The 20954-nt window shown below is 37.6% G+C and overlaps 1 protein-coding gene across 1 annotated transcript in view; it reads right to left on the bottom strand.

Annotated features, from left to right (window-relative positions):
- Positions 1 to 8015: 8015 nt before the first annotated feature.
- The window catches only part of LOC123514063, a 221370-nt gene continuing 208431 nt past the window's right edge, over positions 8016 to 20954 (bottom strand). Inside the window, exons 77-88 of the mRNA XM_045271661.1 lie at positions 20353 to 20919; positions 19988 to 20170; positions 19218 to 19787; positions 18756 to 18944; positions 16726 to 18627; positions 15946 to 16143; positions 13765 to 14010; positions 12655 to 12858; positions 12312 to 12541; positions 11363 to 11633; positions 10631 to 11050; positions 8016 to 9985 (exon numbers count right to left, since the gene is read on the bottom strand). Of these exons, the coding sequence (XP_045127596.1) occupies positions 9750 to 9985; positions 10631 to 11050; positions 11363 to 11633; positions 12312 to 12541; positions 12655 to 12858; positions 13765 to 14010; positions 15946 to 16143; positions 16726 to 18627; positions 18756 to 18944; positions 19218 to 19787; positions 19988 to 20170; positions 20353 to 20919 (5216 nt within the window). The 3' untranslated portion in view covers positions 8016 to 9749. The remainder of the gene's footprint in view (positions 9986 to 10630; positions 11051 to 11362; positions 11634 to 12311; positions 12542 to 12654; positions 12859 to 13764; positions 14011 to 15945; positions 16144 to 16725; positions 18628 to 18755; positions 18945 to 19217; positions 19788 to 19987; positions 20171 to 20352; positions 20920 to 20954) is intronic.

The raw sequence follows: 20954 nt of genomic DNA, 5'->3' as shown, positions 1-20954 counted from the left end.
CCAGCGCAGAGGAGCAGGGGTGATGACGTCATCCACGCCACACCTTCCCACCACTCACAGTACTGACTTTAACTTGACTGCCTTTTGAGCCTCTCTTCCCCTACCCCTTTTTTTTTTTTTTTTTTTTTTTTTTTTTTTTTACTGCATTACATATTACTTACATGCATTACTAATTAGATGAATAAATGGAATATTAAAGGGTCTATTGTAAGCACAAATATGTTCATATTAATCATGGCAAACAGTAGTCATAATACAAAGAAAAATTAAGTTCACACCATTTCATAATGTTAGCATAAATATTCAATATTTGTTATTGAATATAATCCACTTAATCGTAACATAAACAACAAAGAAAAACAGGTAATATAGTCCTAGTGAAAAAATAAACTACTTATCACTACTGACGCCATTATGCGACACTGGCACACTGCCCGCCGGCCACCATCCCTCCTCTCAGGCCTACAACCCCCCCCAGCCAACTTACCCAATGTCCTTGAAAACAAAAGGTGCCAGTCAGTCATTTTGTCAATGAATAAAAAAAAAAAAAAGTAGATGAAGCCCTATTGGAGCGATGGCGTATGCATGTACTTCATCGGTTCGATAGCAAAAATTTCATATGACGTACTATGGTATGTTATCGGTAGCGAAGGAGTTAAGGGATGGAACTGCAGTATCTGTGAGTGGCCTGTAACTCTTGGGTGTGTCAGTTCCTAAGAGTCAATCTTTAAATCATCCTTGTAGTCAGAACTTGTAAAATGCATGGAACATATCACTGCATTGTCTACATTGAACACATCACCTCAGGAACAAGCTTGAATCTACTGCTGTCTGTGATTTTTTTTCCTAGGGAAACTTGAAATTTTACTGCCTAAACCTGCTGTTTTTCTTCTCGTGTTATTGCATCCAAACACTGAGCAATTGTTCGGCATGTTTAGTTGTTTGCAGCACTGTGGAGGGTTTGATGAACACTCCAACTAGCCCAGTGTCCACAAGCAATATGTAAACAACAGGAAACCTCAGGCGTTAGGCCAAAGTGCCTGAACGTCCTGCCAAAAGTCAGTTGTCAGTGAGCACTGAGCTGGGGTGGCGCGGGAAGTGTGACGTGGATGACGTCACAACAACAATCAGTCTTTTCCTGCGTTTTCCATTGAACACAAGTGAAATCCATACGTTTGTTTTTTGTGGATATTATCACGACACACAGCGATGCACCCATAATGGCCCCAAAATTTTACATTTATTTTTATATGACTATTTTCATGTATTTTAATTTCTGTAGGGGTGACGACGTGCTGGAACGCATTCCCTATTATTACATGTTATAATGTCTTCGGTATACGGTAATTTTGATTTGCAGTAAGGTTTTCAGGAACGCATATGTACCGTATAACGAGGACTTAACTGTCTATTTATATATATATATATATATATATATATATATATATATATATATATATATATATATATATATACAGGCAATCCCCCTTAACGAAGGGGTTACGTTCCTAAAAAAACACTTCGTTAAGCAAAACTTCGTTAAGCGAACTGATTATAACAAGTTTAACCCCTGACCTGAACTTCCATTGAGAGTAAACAAAGCAAGAGTGCATCATAGTACAGTGAAAGGTTTAATGAAAGTAAAAATTATGAAGTTAAACATTTAGGCAGTTTAATTTAAGTCTTTATAATGTACACTAATGTATGTATGTATGTAACTTTATAATGTTGATGATCTTAAATTTATGAAGGGAGGGAGAGTGAAACAGGAAAGACACTAACCGGCAACCTGTAGAATGTAAACAAAGGGCGCATCATGGTACCGCATACAAAACTTATGTACCACATTTCCACAAGGCTTTCCATTTTAACCATTGTAGAGTCACGAGTTCAGGTGGTTCTTTTAGCTTGCAAGGAAGATACGGTCTCATCAGCCTTCTTAATAGAGTCTGCTGACTTGAAAATAGTAGACAGTAGATGGAGTCAAGATGGTGGCGAGGAATGCTATAGTTTTGTCACCTCTCTCGCGTCTGTGAATAATATCCAGCTTCACTTCGAGAGTAAGAGACTTCTTGGTCTTCTTAGGAACGCTAGGTCACATTGCAGGGCGTTTTGGTGGTAAGTTGAGCGAGGGAAGACGACGCTGTTATGTATTGAAAAGGGGAGTGAGAGGTGCCTGTCTTGTCCACGAGAGGCTTGATCTTGATCTTGATCTTGATTCTACAGGTGTCCCAGGATTTCTCCTGAGGCAGGCCTTAGTATCAGCAGCTCCTGGTGTATTCAAAAGCCTGTCGGCTTGCGTGATATGGCGGGGCTTTCAAACTTGGAAAAAATTACTTGGATAAAACTTCGTTAAAGCGAGTTTGTGGTTTGTTAAACGAGCAGATGGTAGCAAAATGAAACCTTCGTTGTAGTGAAATTTCGTTGTGTGAACTTTCGTTAAACGGGGTTGCCTGTATATATATATATATATATATATATATATATATATATATATATATATATATATATATATATATATATATATATATATTTTTTTTTTCATTTTGTCCTGGCCTATAGTGCTTGTAGGTAAATTGAAGAATATTGGAAGTGCTGTTAAGCTTCCACCCATTAGTGGTGCAGGCAATTTTTTTTATAGTGGTACCCTTATGTAGGGCCCATATCACCACCCAAGTGCATCTTTGGTGTAACCACCTAGAACCTGGGTATCATGGTGACATGTAGGTAACTTTAAACCACTTGAGAAATGGCAAAGTAGCAAGTTGATATGTGGTGGGATATGAACCTATGTGTGGATGTCTGCTTGATCCCATGCTCATTACCTTTTCCACTATGCCACCGCCTCCCTAGTATGGTATGAAAACTGCGTTCTCATTGAAGAGTAATGCAATGATAGATCTGTGTAATGATAAACTGGGTACCATGGTTCAAAATTAAGTGTTATCTTTCATATAGATGGGAGGTCTATTGAGTGCTTGGTACACAAATGAGAGATACACTTTATGAAAAAAAAAAAAAACTACAGTAAGTCCTCGTTATACGGTAGTTTTTTATCCGGTAAATTCACAGTTATGGTACTTGGAAATTACCCTCGATTTGATATATGGTAAGAAAAATTCACAGCTACGGTATCCGCTCATGTCATCTGAGAGGGTCCAGCACGGGGGAGCAGGGGTGATGACGTCATCCCACTACTCAGAGTACTGACTTTAACTTGACTGCCTTTTGAGCCTGTTATCTCTTCCCCTCCCCTTTTTTTTAACTGCATTACATATTATTACATGCATTACTAATTAGATGAATAAATGGAATATTAAAGGGTCTATTGTAATCACAAATATATTCATAATAATCATGGCAAACATTTAAAGCCGACTACCAGTGGCAAACCATGCAGCAACTGATAAAGGGCATAGATGGGCCTGGCAAGCCCACTATCAGTGAATGGTGGAAGTCGTATAACATCAAGTCATCTTTGGACAAAGTGAAGATGTCTGCCATGAACTTGGTGTGGAATAAAGTATGACCAGAATTTGCGCATGACTTCCCAGGTTTCGCTGAAGACAACATTGGTGTGATCAGAAATGACATACTAGATCTGTGCCATAGGGCTGGCTTCAATGAAGTTGATGATGATGTTCAAGATCTTTTGGAAAGCCATGCTGAATCTCTCTCAAGTGATGAACTTGTAGAGCAAGACAAGGCATCACATGAGGCAGAAAAAGAGGGAGACGAGGAAGAAGAACCTGTGTGTGGCCTGGACATCAAAACTCTTAGAGAATGTCTCGGTGGTATCGAAAAAGCTCTGGAAACCATGAAGGAACGTGACCCAAATCCTGCCAGGAGTAGCAAAGTGGCTCATGACGTAGAGAAAAGTGTCAAGATTTATCAAGAAATCTATGATGAAAAAACAAGAAAAACTAAACAGTCCTCCATCTACTCATTCTTCAAGCCAGTCAGACATGCTGTCCCTGTCATACCTGCCGACCCTGCTACAGCTGGCCCTTCCTCAATATCCTCTCTCTTCAAACCATTGAAACGTGCCGACCCTGCTACAGCTGGTCCTTCTACATCTGCTTCTGACAGTTCAGACGATGACGTCTTATCCTCGTCTGTCCACTCAGTGGAAGATAAGTAAGGGCTGAAATCCCTACTGTCCCTTAGCCTTGGGAAGGACATTATCTGATACAATACATGGCAGTTGAAAGGTAAATAAAAAAATTTTGTTAATTTCTTTTGCACTGTACTTTACTTTGATTTATTTTTAATGATCATTTTCATGTATTTTAATTTCTGTAGGGGTGACTTTTGACATGCTGGAACACATTCCCCATTATTACATGTTATAATGGGTTCCGTATACGGTAAATTTGATATGCGGTAAGGTTTTCAAGAACGCACATGTACCATATAACGAGGACTTACTGTATATCCCTTCCCTCTCCTTTGATGTATCAATCCCTACCCGTAGTGCCACCACGTTTATAAATGCCACACTCTGCATAGCCATCTTGGATACATTTCTAAGCCATCTCTAAAGAGAGAGAGAGAGAGAGAGTTATAATACAGCTATCAAAAATGAAATAGTACAATCAAAATATATTTTTATGGGATTCCAATGGCCTACATGATATGATACTGTATTGAACTCTTTTGATGCAGATATACTTTAAATTTCTGGCGTATGAATACAGTCTAACTGTTCCATAACCGGCAACGACAGCGCCTTGGAGGATCTGTCTTCACGATGTGATGCCCAACATTATCACTGCACTTTTTTTTTTTTTTTTTTTTTTTTTTTATGTATTAGTCTTTAGTGCCTGTAGGCATACTTGAAGGGGAAGAGTATATGTTGCTAGCACTGTTCTGCTTCTGCCCATTATTGGCGCAGGCAATTTGATTTTCTAGTGGTACCCATATTAGGGTCCATATCACTACCCAAGTGTGTCTTTGGGGCAACCACGTAGAACCTGTGTGTCATTGGTGACATGTAGGTAACTTTGAACCACTCGGCAAATGGCATAGCTTTAAAGTGGTATGTGGTGGGATTCGAACCTATGCATGGGCATTTCTCCGATCCCATGCTCACTACCTTATCCACTACCCCAATGCCTCCATATATACTGTACACCTGCAACACTGAGAACTGATGGTGATCTTCCTCAGTTATTTGGCTTTTTGCCATGATTCTGTAGCTATTCAGTAGCAGCAGCACATATGAATGACAATATATCCTTTTTGTACCCTCTTTCCCTTGCAAAATTCATGCATTATTTAGACATACTGTAATCAGGTACATGATGATTGGAAAGTACCACTTTTTCCCAAGAATTGAAGACTGGTACTGTGCAATACTTTAATCTAGTCTATCAACACTTCCCATTTTCTGATTATACTGATAGATGGCATTTGGCATCAAAATGTTCAGCCTTCACTAGTGGTGATTACACCATACTCAGATGATGCAATGGTAACAATGCCATTATTGTGCCAGTGTGCTGCAGTCATTCCTGATTCAGCATCACAAAAATGTTCTTCAGATCCCCTAGGTAATTTTATAAACTTTGTGGATACTTTTCAATTTTTTTTTTTCTTAGTGTGCCAGTAGCATCATTGCCCTTGCTTTTGATTTTTTCTTTAAGTTTCAGTGATGTAAAGAAGTCATCAAAGTGAAGGGAAAACTTCTTTGTTGGATAACATTTTTCTATAACATGCAAAATATCAAGAACAACTTTTCCACTTAGCTCATAAGCTGCATTACCCTTATCCTTAGCACTATCTTTGCCTTGATAAACAGATATATCAAAAACATAACCATTTGGATCAGCTGCAACCCATGCTTTATAACCCCATTGCACAGGCTTTCCCTGAATGAACTGCTTAGTTTGATATTAACCAAAATAGAGGATCATCAACTCATCATTAGAGATATTACTAAACCCAAATACTTCCCTGTATTTTTTTTTTATGCAAGAGGGAGAACTGCTAAGGGCAACAAAATATTAGGAAAAAAAAAAAAGGTCCTCTGGAACTGCACTTTCCCTGAAAGATTTGAAAGAATTAACCAAAAGCCTTGGACAAGTGTCCTGACACCTCTCTCTTAAAAAAAGTTGTCATAGCAAGATGGAAATGCAGAGTTTACCAGTGAAAGATGCTGTAACTTTCATCAAGCAGTCCTGGGATGAAATGCCAACGAAATGCTGAATGGTATTTGGAAAAAACTGTGTTCTCAGTTTGTTAATTTCTTTGAAGGCTTCACTGTGGACAACATCGTTTTGAAGGCAAACAAGGACACAATCAGTTATGCCCATGATTTAGGCCTGGATGAAGTGGAGGAAGAGGACATTGATCAACTACTTCAGTCACACAGACAAGAATTGAGTAATGAAGATCTGCTGGACATCAAAGCAAAGAACAAAAGGGAAAGAGAAGAGGCAGAAGTGGCGGTAGCAGCAGCAGCAGACAAGGCTGAGGGTTGATGGACACTCAGTATTTGTTATCAGTGAAACATTGGGGAAAATAAAAAGTTTTGCCATGCTTGAAGAACATGACCCCAATGGTGAACAAAGCACCACAATCACACGAGTGTATAGACACACTTTTCTGCTACACTCAAATGCAGACTGAATTTCAAAAGAAAAAATGCCTGACCACCATGCTGCAGTTTTTGAATAAACCACATGTAATCAGTGACAGAAGAGGAAGAGGAAGTGGATGACCATGAAGCCATTTTAGAGGAAGTGGAAGTGGATGTGCCAGAGGAAGTGGACAGCACAGATGAAGATGGTGAATGACTGTGAGGGACTGTGAGAAGTGAGGGAGCATCATGTTAAGTGTTATGGGTGGTTTATTTACACTTTATTTACATTTTAGTGTTACATATAAGTTTAGAATGATACATTTTTTGAACATGTTCACTTTATTAGTCAAATAAATATAATTTTGGGGCCAAAATCCCATCCCCCCCTATTATCCATTGTTTCTTATGGGGAAAATAGGATTTTTTGTGTGTGATTTCAGTTTGTGTGATGCCTATAAGAACCCTTATTTACACAAAATGAGAAATGCCTATAGTGATCTAAATGCATGTGTCTTCAAATATCAGAGTTTAAATCCGGTCATTTGTATTTTTTTCATTTCAATGTCTGCCAAAACTTGGTACATCTTATGAGCCCATATATCATGATAAGTATCAGGATATTTGCTTACTTAAGGATTAAAATGTATGTTGTTGTTATGATTCTTGATTACTTTTTTCGACTATTATTCTAATTAGGTATTTATACTGTATTATTCTAATTAAGAATAGGCAACTTCAGTATCCTGGCAAGTGTTGTTGTCTAACCCAACTTGTCCCGGCCATCTGTTTAATTTAACAAACATATTGTTGGACAACCAGTTATTTCCTCCTGTAATGTCCATGCCACTATATGCCATGAAGAGGAGGAAAGCTTCACACATTCCTCTCTCCTCACTCTACAGTATTCCTTAGATAGGTTTGTTTTGTGCTCCACATTTTTTGCTGCATCTTGATCTTGACTTGTGCTTGCAGTATGGAAGAGATGCTAAAATCCCTAAGAAAATAACTATATCTGTATATCACAATGTTACTTAGTATGTAATTGGATCATACTATATAGTACAATCAAAGTTTTTACCTTTTCATTGTCAAAATCAATAGATTTTAGACTTGCAATATGCCATAATTAAGGTACTGATAGAAGTATTATTACAAGATAATCACAAAAAAATATTTGTTTTGACGAACTTCTCCCAAAATTATCCATACAGGATATTTTAAAGTAGACATAGAATATCAATAGTATCATAATAGTCAATATTCTATGTATCTGTATGCACCTGGGATTTAGTGCAACAATATTTTGCTCATGTCAGGGGACATGTAGCAGTGGTGACATTTGGGGAATTAGTTCTGAAAACTCCCCATTAGCTTAGTCTTAATGTAGCTTATTTTCCACTCCACCAAAGTCACCATGATAAACAAAGTAAAATTATTGTTCCAAATCCTTTATTAGATAACAGGTGTATATTACAGGCGAGATGATATTAAAAAGTTTAAAGCATGAAAAACAAAATACAAAGTTATCAGGAAAAGACAAGGCAAGCCATGTGTGCTGGATACCCCAGTAGACACCCATCACCATGTTAACTGTTACATTTTGACAGCAAGACTGATTTTTTTACTTTCTTTTAGGTCCCATCACCAGTGATTGACAATTTCTAAGAATAAAAACTATATAGAAGATTACCCATGAGTCAAACAAAGGCATATTGGCTTAAAGCAAGCACCAACGCACAGATCACAGTACAAGTATAACAAGTGAAGAAATATGCCTTTGTTAAAGTCCATTCAAGTAAGTTACATACAGAATACCACAAGTGGCTTGCCTTGGTTCTTATGTTAGTGAAAATTACAAAAAAGAGTTGGCAAAACTTTTATGGCTGAAATTTAATCATTTTATGAGCTACTGAACATATTGGTTATTTTTCATACATACATCTTCTAAACTTAGCTCAGTTATCAAATTTTTTTTATAACAGCCAGAATTTGGAGACTCTCAAGGGACAGTGGCATAGTAAAGCTTAAAAAGTGCATACATTTTCTGAAGTCCAGCTTTCACCACTGCCTCTCACTAACTGGATGATTGTTATTCTGACATGATTCCTGCCTGTTTTCAGGTTGATAGGTATATTAAACTGTGTCTGGAGCACCTACATGCACAAGATACATAACAAAGTACTATTTAATTGTCTACAAGGTACTGTCAAGTAGATAGGGGGAGATCAACCCATTGTGCATCTGTAAATATTACTTTGGACATCACTAACCTCTAACACAGCACTCATGCTGTCATGAACCATCTGTGACTCCCCATAGCCGCCATGACAGACCAACTTTATACATTGTAATATGAAGAGTTATTACGTTATCTGGCTCAGGACACACACACACACACACACACACACACACACACACACACACACACACACACACACACACACACACACACACACACACACACACACACACACAAAGCCTAATACTAACTCTCCACATTACTTTTGACACATGAAGAAGCTGGACAGAACAGGGACATGTCCAGGTGCACTAGCCTGTTATAAACTTATGCATTACATAATTGTTCTTAATAGAATAAGTACAAACTTGAGTCTTTGGAGTATTGATGAGCTAATAAGAGTTACCTTTTGAAGGCTGCCACACTCAGGGCTCCATTTAGGTCAATGGGGACTACATGCCACCGTTTGGTCCGGCCAAAAATGATGCCCAAGATGCCTCATTTAACTTAGATCCATGGACATTATCAGTAAATTACATACTGCTTTGTACAACAAATTATACATAAAAAAAAAAAAGACAATGTCCATTATTATTTAAATAGCGTGCACGCACACATACAAACGCAACACATGTACACATACAATTGCAACACACTCACACACGTGTGACTAGGTAGCATCCTTAGTGTTCATTCCCTAAGTGATTTCTGCTAAACTTAGGACAAGGTTGTGTTAAGGGAACATACACCTTGGGTACTCTCTTGCCACACTATATCTCACTTTTTTTTCACAAAACTCTGTAAAAGTCAGTGTCATAGGACATTATGAAAAACAGACGCTCAATGGTGATGAAGGAGCACAAGGCTCATTTGTGTACATGAGAAAAAATCACAGTAATTAGTAATTCACTTAGTGGTTTCTACTCCTCAGGACAGGTAGTCCGGAGAGGGTTCTGCAAGGGGCTCAGGTGTGGTGAAGAGAGGGTTGGGGAACTCGGGTGGATGAGGAAGTGGGCCACCGTGTTTTGGACGACGTCTGTATGCCATTAACCAGCATGAAACAGCCACTGCAACTGCCACTAAGGCTAACAGGGCTGTGATGATGAGGGCAATGATGAATCCCCATTTACTAACACATACTTCCTCTGGGACAAGGACCTCTTCTGTGGTGGAAAAAAAAAAAAAAAAAAAAATTAGACACAAAAACACATGTGTTTATTGTAAAAAACTACTTCCATGAGCTTCAACTCCATGATTATATAATAATGGAACTGAATTATTGTAAAAAAATTAAAAAAATTTTGTTTATGCTACATGGATTTACAAATACCTTTCCTTTAATACATAATTTTCATTTCCGTTAACTTCTGGAAAAGTTATGTATATATTCAGCAGAAACTATAGAATCTGATGTTTGTAACTTTGATAGTGCTTTACTGTATTTGATAAGACAAAAACTTAATCCTATGAAATATTCCAATTCATCCATAATCCTATGAAATATTCCAATTCTTCCACAGGTAATAGGACAAAAATTAAGGATTAATCTTATAGATTAAATCTTATAGGTGGTACCTTATTTAGAAATAGACATTTTTAGTTGAAAGTTGCATTTCAAGGGAGACGCTGCTTTAAACTGATGTAGCACTCAGAATATGAACATTATTCAAGTGGAAAACTATCAATTCTTAAGATGGGCACTAAACATGGAAACTGGAATTGCTATAAAAAACAATGACTTTACTGACTTTTTAGTTTATAGAAATTTGATATAAATAAACCTAGTAGAAATTCAAAATGCTATTTACCTTGAGGAGCAGTGAATCTCTCTGTTCTAGTTTCCACAGTAAAGATAGACTGAGATTGGACTTCAATTTCCCTTAACTGGCCATCATAAACAGCCTCAGGCTGGTATAACACCTCAGCATCATTATTAACATCTCGACGACGACGCTTGCCAAAGGCATCATAACCATTGCAGTTGACAGGATGACATCGCCCAAAGCAGACTCTGACATTGCACTGGAAGCGTATAGAATTGGAAGCTGGGAATTTGAAGGCACTGAATATGGCAACTAGTATTTTTCCATCTTCATCTAGTTCCCATTCACCAAAGATGGATGGGTCTGTTGCACATCCATGCTCATCAGTCACAAGATGCTCATTGTCAGTCCCATCAGTATTGGCAGTTAGGGCGATACAGTTTCTTGCATATCCACCATAGATATCTGAAAGGAAACACATCAGTAATCCAATATGCATATACGATATATACAAGTAATTACAAATTATTTATGTACCTTTTAGTCTCTGACACTGAAACCCTGCCAAATTAAAGACTTTTACATAATCTATGAAGGCCATTCATTATGGCTTGGTGTATTTTACATACTATTCCACTAGTATTTGTAATAACATAAATGTTGTCAATTGTTGGATAACCATCACAAATCCATAATTTTATAGTGATTCTTCAACTGACCACATCCATACTATTCATTCGGGTATTTGATGTGTAGACAATCTTTGTGTATACTTACTTGATGGCTCTACTTGAATTCTAAGCATAAGCAGATCACCAATCTCTGCTTTGTTAATGCTGTCTCCATCTGGGTCAGTAATTTTCATGAGGCAGGTGGGAGGTGGTCCAGTGTTGGCTATTGTTCCAGCAGTTGTTAACATTGATACATTGAAGCCAATGGTGATGGTTTTCTCTCCTGTATTGTAGGTACACTTGACATGGTATGCTTGGGCCTTGTATGTTACTAGCTTTGGATGTTTCTGCAGCACCAAGATGAACCTTGCCAGACCCTGTTGAAAAATTATACATGCAGTTTTGCTGATATTAGCTTATATAAGTTTCAGGACATTTGTCCCAGATTTTTGGCTAACTCTATTGATCTTTAAGAGAAATTGCATTCAAGTGGGCTCTTGGCCAGGACATGTTTTCATATTTAGTTTGCTTACTATTTGGTGATTTTATACAACTTCAGAAACTCAGGTGGGGGATTAAAATACTGAAGATTTTGGCCATTAATCTTCTGATCTTCATGATCCTTTCTAATGTTAATTAAATTGTCTAATCACACCCAAAACTCAAGATGAAAAGTATCCCAATATTGAATGGGTAAAGGGAGAAAAATGAATATGGAAAAAAAAAAAATGAAGTAGTTAATATGCTTAATAAAGTGAAAGAGAAAGAAGAAACTGATAATTATTTCATTAAGATGTAACATCAGTAAGTCAGCAAAAGCTGGTTCCTTATGTACTAAGCCCAAGTTTTGCATTGATCTGGAGACTGTTTTGATTACATTACTTTGTTCCCTAGTGCTTATGTAATTAAAAGTCTTACTTATATTCAAATTATAATTTCTCATGCACAACAAATATATGGGATGTTAGAAGTGTTAAAATCTAAACTATCCATATAAATAAGCCATTATACTACAGTGAGATAGATTATACTCATAAACCTCATACAAGACTTACATTTTCATGTACCAAACCACAGGTGTTGAACTTGACTTTGAAGTCAATGGTTTCTGTGTCTACATCAGGCCTCATCACCCTGCGACACTCCTCATTCTTGGAGTATCCTTTAACATACATGACACCATTGAATGCTGGGTCAATGTTGATGTCAACCTGTACACCATCAGCCAGACAGTTAACCAGCATCTCAGGACGAGGGAAGTCTGTTCTCCAGAAGGGTAATTCTTCTGATAGAAAAAATATATAAAATTAATACTGCTGAAAACTTTAGTGCTTCAGATTAAATATTAGTCAAACTTGTATATAATTCACAGTAACTTAAATAACAGGAGATACTTACTGCAGCCATCTTCTTTGTAAGGGTCCCCAGAGTAGCCAGCAATACAAGTGCAGTTGGCACGGTGGTTCATGTTGACACATATAGCAGCCTTGGCACATGGATCAAAGCCACATGGTGGCACACAGTTGCCTCGGTCACAGGCTTTGTCGGTTGGGCATTCTTCATCGATGGTGCACCCAGCAGGTGGTGGTGGCTCTGTGCGAACTGTAACAACAAATTGAATTTAAATACAACTACAATAAGACCATGAAAATGTGAAGAAAAAGGTATTAGAGTAAAGATTGTGACAATGAAAATGTGCAGTATACGACATGGATAAGCTGTATTGGAAGGAAAAGTCAATGGAGTGATATCAGTAAAATGTGATGTCCGAAGGAATGAATAAGATTATTATACGTTATATACTTCTACTAAGCACAGTAGAATCAGGTTGAAGAATTAAATTAAGAGATAGATTTATCTCTTTTCTTGATATGAATGTTGATCTTGAGATGAAGGTTGATACTAATCAGTTTTGGTGACATTATTGATATATACTGCAGCCCTTGTCAGACTACAAGATTTACAAGATTTGCTAACTGGAATGTCTTACAAATTATATTGATTCTTAACCTATGCCTTTCTAAATTGAAAAGCTTTTGTCTCTTTACATAAGGATATCCCTTTATCCTTTTATCATCCTGTTACCGATTCTAATAGACTATATATCCATCCTGTAATATTGGCTGCACTGCATAATTTAGAAGGGGGATAAATATTGTGATAATTTATCGCAATAACAGTAGTACCAGGTTATCAGTAAAATAATTTTTCCTGCATTATCAATTTAAAATATCAATATGGATATTGCAAATATTAGAGTTTTGGATTTATTGGTTATTGGGTGATAAATTCATCACCAGTTATAGATTATCAGTTATTGGCGGGGTGGTCTGTGGGATAATTTTTAGAGCCATTATTATTTCTAGTATATATTAATGATCTACATAATACTAATGTTAGTATATATATGGATGCCATTAAGATGGCTACATTAGTCAGGTTGGTTTTGGCTGCCATTGCCTCACACTGTTATCCGCCATGCCACAGTCAGATGGAAGAGATACTTACTAACGCAAGTGCCATCATCACTTTTCACATGGGTAATTGGACAGTCACAGATGCCATCATGTGTTAATATGTAGCCTTTCTCTGGGTCACAAATACACCTGCCATCCTCAGTAAGTACAAAGCCCACTTCAACTGGACATCGCTGGCAATTGCCATTTTCATCCACATAAAAGCCTCGTTCTTCTGGACACACACAGCGGTCATCTTCTGTCAGGACAAAGCCCTTTTCGAATGGGCACACTGGAACTAAGAAGAAGAGGCAGTAGGTAAGAGTTTGTGAGACATGTCTCATTCTTAATATATACATAAATACTTTATCATTGGACTAATAACGTTTAATTTGATTTTTTTTTTATTTCATACAACTTTTATATATATATCATGAACTAAATCAAATATCTTAAAAACAGTAGTTTTTAAAATTTCATATAACTTATATATATATATATATATATATATATATATATATATATATATATATATATATATATATATATATATATAAATCATTAGTTTCATCAAATATTTTTTTTAAATAAATGTATGTTCATTTAATATAAATATATAACAGCTGTGCTACATCTAGAGTCATGCATTAAATTTCACATTTGTGCAGTAAAAACATTCATATCATACATATTTGTAATGACACTTGTTTGCTTGTTCATTCAGCATAAAATAAATCAGCCAAAAGCCCGTTCCCTCAATGAAATAATTAAATCAGTAATAACAATGATAATATTAATTAATAGAAAAAAAAAATTATGTATATATATATATATATATATATATATATATATATATATATATATATATATATATATATATAAATATTTTTTTTTTTTAGGATCATGCAATTTGTTACTATAGCTGTTTGCCTGAAAGAAAATAGTACACACATATTAGTGAGAGAAATACATTCAAGCAACCTTAGCTTACAATATCACAATCTATGCCGTGTTAATAGAAAATAAAGCTACCCCTGTTTCTAGTTGACAGCAAAAGGTTACATAGTTCAAAATCAATTAGATGTATATCTGGTAATTGTATTAACGTGTTACAAGGTGCTGCGACTACAGTCATATGATGCCTGTAACAGTGGTTAGTTAAAGTTGACTCAAATTAGTTATACATATAGCAAAATAAGGGCTTCAAATAGATATCTAGTGGAAAAAAAATTTAAGGGAAAAATATGGATATTATACAGCATGTTATTGAATGCCATGTACCAGTTTGGGTACCATTCATAAAGAAATGTATTTTTCAAACTACAGGCAAAGAGATCTTGTTGATGCATGTCTTGGACAGCAGTAATTTTGGTTTAGGTGTTACTCATTCAAATGTAATTTTTCTTGTATCAATGCAAAAATTATTCTCACATTTGAAATAGAATGAACCAAGATGGTCACTCAAACAGAAGACACAAGGTTCTGTTTGATCTACACTGCAATAAACATATGTACACTATTATTCTCAATTGATTATAACCTGAATTGTACAAGTTTGTAGCAAATGGAGGCATTTGTCATTTATGTTATCAGTTCAGTACCTCATGTCACTTGTAATTTTGGATTTGCTTTTAGAATGTAATGAATGTTCATTTGGAGGTCTCCAAACTTAGTGGCACTTAATAAAAGCCTGCACATTTCTGGCACACTCTATTAACTGATGATCTAGTAAATCAATATACAGCTATGTAAGCAGTGACAAGTAGCAGGTAATGAATGCAAATACTTATATATATTAAGGCTGAAACCCTTTAGTTTTAATTGTATTGATAAAAGCCAATATCATGCAGCTGCAAAAAATAAATAATTAAAGAAATAAATTAATAAGATAAACAAATAAATTAATGTTGAGGCATATACATGTAAAGCTAGCTGTACAATGCAAGCAATCCTTAAGTTACTTGGATTAAATGCGAACATCCACTGGATATTTCAAGCATTCAGAACCACATAATGTGGTAGTACTGTGTAATGCAATGTGGCAGTGAAATAATATATTAGTGCATGCAAGCCATCATACCATACAAATGCAAAAAACTAAAATACTTTAATGCATTATTGGCAAATATGATATTTTCAGAAATTTTTATAAGCAATAAGCTTGGAACATTCACTGATAAGCAGGTAACATGAGGCTTCAATCTGGGATTTAAGAATGAAAAGGTTATCTTACTTGGGATACATTTGTCCAAAGCATCACCCTGATATCCTGGAAGACATTCACAAGCTATGGTCCTGACAGGAATTGTATCAATCATGCGGCATTCTGTGTTTTCTGTGCAGGGTTCTAGGGAACATGGGTCGATACATTTTTCATTGATGCATGCAGTCTGACTAGGGCAGTCTCCATCTGTACGGCATCCAACAATGACTGTGGGTAGATTAATGATCAATATTAGGGATGGTAGGATTAAGGAATTTCTGCATAATATATTTCCTTTCACTTTCTTAATCAGTAATAAATTTTATTTATACATGATAAGAAAATGTTCTGCTATGATTCATTTATCATCATTCTTTCCCTCTTCTCTTCATTTTGTCCTCTGTCTTTTTCTCAATCTTATTTGTCTTTCCAATAAAATTTTATTTATACTAATTATACTAAGTAGTCGTTCATAATTTGAGTTATCATAGAAAGTACACAGACCAAATATCTGAAAAAAAAAGTTTTTTTTAACTAACAGGTGCTAGCACACAATCTGATAGGTTGATTTAATTTGTACTCCCATCCACACTGTTGATAACCTTCATATTTTGCAATCCTATCAGTGTGATGTGCATAAGAAAGTAAGGAAATCTTAAAATATGAATGCAAACTAATATAAGAAAAAATAAATAGAACATTTCTTGTATTTGTTTCTGGTCAAACTATTTTTGTTCTGTATCATGGCTAATAACAAGGAAGTTTAATAGTCTGAACAAAAGAAAATGGAATTCATCACTTGGTACTCACTCATTTCACAGCCATTATCTAGAGTCCTGTTGAAGCCAGGTGGGCATGGGCAATCTGGAGTGTGACCAAAGACTTGACATTCAGCAGGCTTTACACAAGGGTCCAGAGCACATGGAGACTCACAGCGTTGGTTGATGCAACTGCGGTCATCAGGGCAAGCATCATCTGAGACGCAGCCAATAGCAAGGCATTGTGTGCGAGGATTACCTTGTGAACCAGGTGGGCAGTAGCAGACTGCTTCATGTTCAACACCCTGACATATAGCATCCCGACCACAGGGCTCGTTGTTAGGGCCACACACTGGAGCACATTGGCCATTGCGACATACATGTGTGGTTGGGCAGTCATCAGTACCATAACACCCTATTTCATAACAACCAATCTCAGGATCACCTTCATAACCACGCTTGCAAGTGCAGAGAGGATGATGTTCCACTATCTCGCAATTGGCATTGGCACCACATTGACAAGGGTCTTTACAAAAGTTGGTGAAACAAGCTTTGTCTGAAGGGCACTCAGAGTTTACCTCACATATTGGCTTAATTACTGGCACATGCTTGCATTCTCCTCCAATTTCTGTTACCATTCCATCAGGACAAATGCATATCATTGTCCGTACAGGGATAGTGTCAATAACTTGACACTCAGTATTTTCGTGACATGGTTCCAGCACTTTACATGGGTTGACACATTTCTCATTAATGCAGGCATGCTGACTAGGGCAATCAGTATCAGACACACAATCAGGTTGAGGGACAGGCAAGCACTGTTGGCTGGGGTCCCCAAAGGTGCCAGGAGGACAGCGACAGAGAGCTTGATGGTCCTTATTAATACACTCTGCATTAGGAGCACAGGGATTGTCAAATAAGCAAGGATCAACACACTGTGTATTAATGCAAGCCCGATCACTAGGACATTCTGAGTTAGCTCTGCATCCAACAATTAGGCATTCAACATAGCCATCACCCTGTAGTCCAGAAGGACAACGACAGTGGGCTTGGTGTCCCTCTGCATAACACTCAGCATTGGTGGCACAGGGATCATTGACCAAACAAGGATTAGCACATACACCATCATAACAAGCTTGATGGTCTTCACAGTCTGAATCTTGTTGGCATCCTATGGGGAAACAGCTGATATCAGGATTGCCCTGATATCCAACTTGACAGGTACACACTGGGTGGTGATTCATTACTTCACACTCTGAATATGGTCCACAGTCACATGGTGTACGGCATAAGCGATTGATGCAAGCCTCCTCTTCAGGGCACTCAGAGTTAGCTTGGCAGCCAGGTGAGATGGGAATCTCTACTTCTTTACATGTTCCTTCATCAGTTCTTACAGAGCCTTCAACACAAATGCAGATCATAGTTCGCACTGGTAGTGAATCTGTGACATCACACTGAGCAGTCTCATCACATGGGTTTAAAGTGTGACAAGGGTTGACACAGTATTCGTCAATACATGCTCTTTTACTAGGGCAGTCGGCATCCACCAAACACTTAGGTTTTGGAGGGTCAGCTATTGGTGGAGCATCTTTACACATGACCACAGGATCACCAAATGGCATATCCAGAGGACAATGACAATAAGTCATGTGTTGGAACACATGACAAACAGCATTAGGAGCACATTCATTGTTGTAGAGACATGGATCTACACATTTGCGATTGAGGCATGCCTTAGTTGTGGGACATTCAGAATTGCTCCTGCATCCTACTAATCTGCATTCCAGGAAAGGATCACCTTCTAATCCAGGTGGACAGCGACACTTGGCACGATGTTGTTCTGGATAGCATTCAGCACTGATGGCACAAGGATCATTCACACTACAGGGATTAATGCAAACACCACTGTGGCACATCTTATCTTGGGGGCATTCTTCATCCTGAGTGCAGCCAACTGAAAGACAGTTTCCATTGATATGAAAGCTTTATAAACTTCAGTATCAGAATATCCAGAAAATATCAGGGGTCTATCATAAAAAGAAATTCTAGTAGTATCCTGATACACAATGTAAAGATTCTCACCTTCATAGCAGCCAAGGTTGGGATTGCCCTGATAGCCCGGAAGACAGGTACAGATGGGACGGTGGTCAATCACGTAGCACTCGGTGTGTTCACCGCAGTCACAAGGTTTGACACAGCGGGTATTGAGACAAGCAGTGTCCCTGGGACACTCACTGTTGGCACGGCAGCCAACACTCATATGTGTTTCCACTGTTCCGTAAAAGAAAAAAATTATTAGTATTATTCAGTACTATTCAGAATTCATACCTAGAGGTGTAATAATGTTAAAGTTAAGTTACTGTGATCTGGCCAGATGTTAAATAATATTCTTGTTTATTAGTTAGCTTGTTTGGGTTACAGTATTAGTTTCCACGTCATGGTAAAAAACATATATAATAGTATTAATCAATGTTGGAAGTTCTCTGGGGGCGGGGGAGATATGCCCCCATCTGCAGACTGTAAGTAAAAATTAGTCATGCTTACAGTCAACACATTGTCCGTGGTGTGAAGTGACCATGTGATTGGGGCAGGTGCAAGTCATAGTCTTCAGAGGACGAGTGGGGACCAGTTGACAAACTGTTGGCTCTTGGCATGGGTCTAATAGTTTACATGGTTGTTGGCATAGACCATCCATGCAGGCAAAATCTACATCACAGTCATAGTCCGAGTGACAAACTGGCTGCTTTGTTTCAAAGCAAGCAATAGTTGGGTCACCTGATAAACCAGCAGGACAACGACACTCAGTTTGGTGGTTTATGCTACGGCATTGTGCTTCAGGGGCACACTTGTTGTTGTAAATACACTGATCAAGACAACGGCCATTAAGGCACATGCGATCAGATGGACAGTCACTATTTGTGGTGCAGCCAGCAATTTTGCATTCCTTGAGAGGGTTACCATCATAACCAGAGGGACACAGACATACAGCTTTGTGAGCAGCAGCATGGCATTCAGCATGTGGAGCACATGGATTATCAAGGATACATGGGCTGATGCAGTTGTTTTCATAACACAGACGATCATCTGAACACTGGGTATCGCTGATGCATCCAACTGAGATAAAAGAGCGTAATTGTGAGTGGTGATATATTTTGTTTGGAGTAAATTATAGTTTTATATCTAGAAGCATTAATAAATATATTATTAAGTTAGTCAAGAGATAACAAGCAATGAAGTAACTGTATTAGCAATGTTTCTGAATATTCAATTATTGCAATAACTTAATAAATATAAACAGATGTTAGTAGTCTTACTAGTTGTACAAGCAATCTCTGGATCTCCCTCATAACCTGGCTGGCAGGTACAGATAGGCCTGTGCTCAATGACATTACAGAAGGCATTTTCTCCACAGTTGCAGGGATCCTGGCACTTGCCTCCCATACATGCCAATTCAAGAGCACAGTCTGCATCACGTACACAGAAGGCTTCCACTGGAACTATGTATTAATGTCATTAGTTATAGATTCTGCTAAAGTCAACTATAAATCTGGAAAAGTAATTTAATTAACTGTAGCACGAATGGTTACTGAGGTTAAATATACTACAAGTATTGTTAAGCTTCATTTAAGTATCAGAATATCTATGACGAAGCAGTACTTGTTATACCCTAGATCCTTACTTTGCCTGCACTGTATTAGAGGATCACCCTGGAAACCAGGTGAACACTTGCAAACCATGGTCTTGAGTGGCACTGACTCAACAACTTGGCAATAAGTATTATTTCCACACACATGTGAGATACAGGGATCCTGACATTGATGGTTGGAGCAGACCAGGCCCACCATGCACTCTTGGTCACTCGTGCAGGCTGGCTCTTGCGTTTGTTCACACTTAATTGCAGGATCACCTCCATACCCTGCTGGGCACTGACATATCCCTTGATGACCCTTGGGGATGCAAATGGCTCCAGGAGCACACTTGGTTTGTGCACATGGATCAACACAGTTATTCTCCAAACAAGTATGATCTTGTGGACAGTCATTGTCCTTGTCACATTTGCGAGTTTCACATCCGATGTAAGGGTCTCCCTCCAATCCAGGTGGACAACGGCATTCGGCTTTGTGTTTGTCAGTAAAACACAGGGCACTTCTATCACATGGATTGTTGACCAAGCATGGTTCCTTACATTGTCCATTAATACAGTTGAGGGAGGATGGACAATCCTCATTGTGCTCACAAACAATTACTGAAGAGTAGAATAGAAAGGCAGTGATTAGTTTT

Source organism: Portunus trituberculatus, chromosome 37 (assembly GCF_017591435.1).
Source record: "Portunus trituberculatus isolate SZX2019 chromosome 37, ASM1759143v1, whole genome shotgun sequence".
Taxonomy (NCBI): Eukaryota; Metazoa; Arthropoda; class Malacostraca; order Decapoda; family Portunidae; genus Portunus; species Portunus trituberculatus.
The sequence above is the reverse complement of the archived record's forward strand: the minus strand, read 5'-3'. Positions and strand labels throughout refer to the sequence as shown.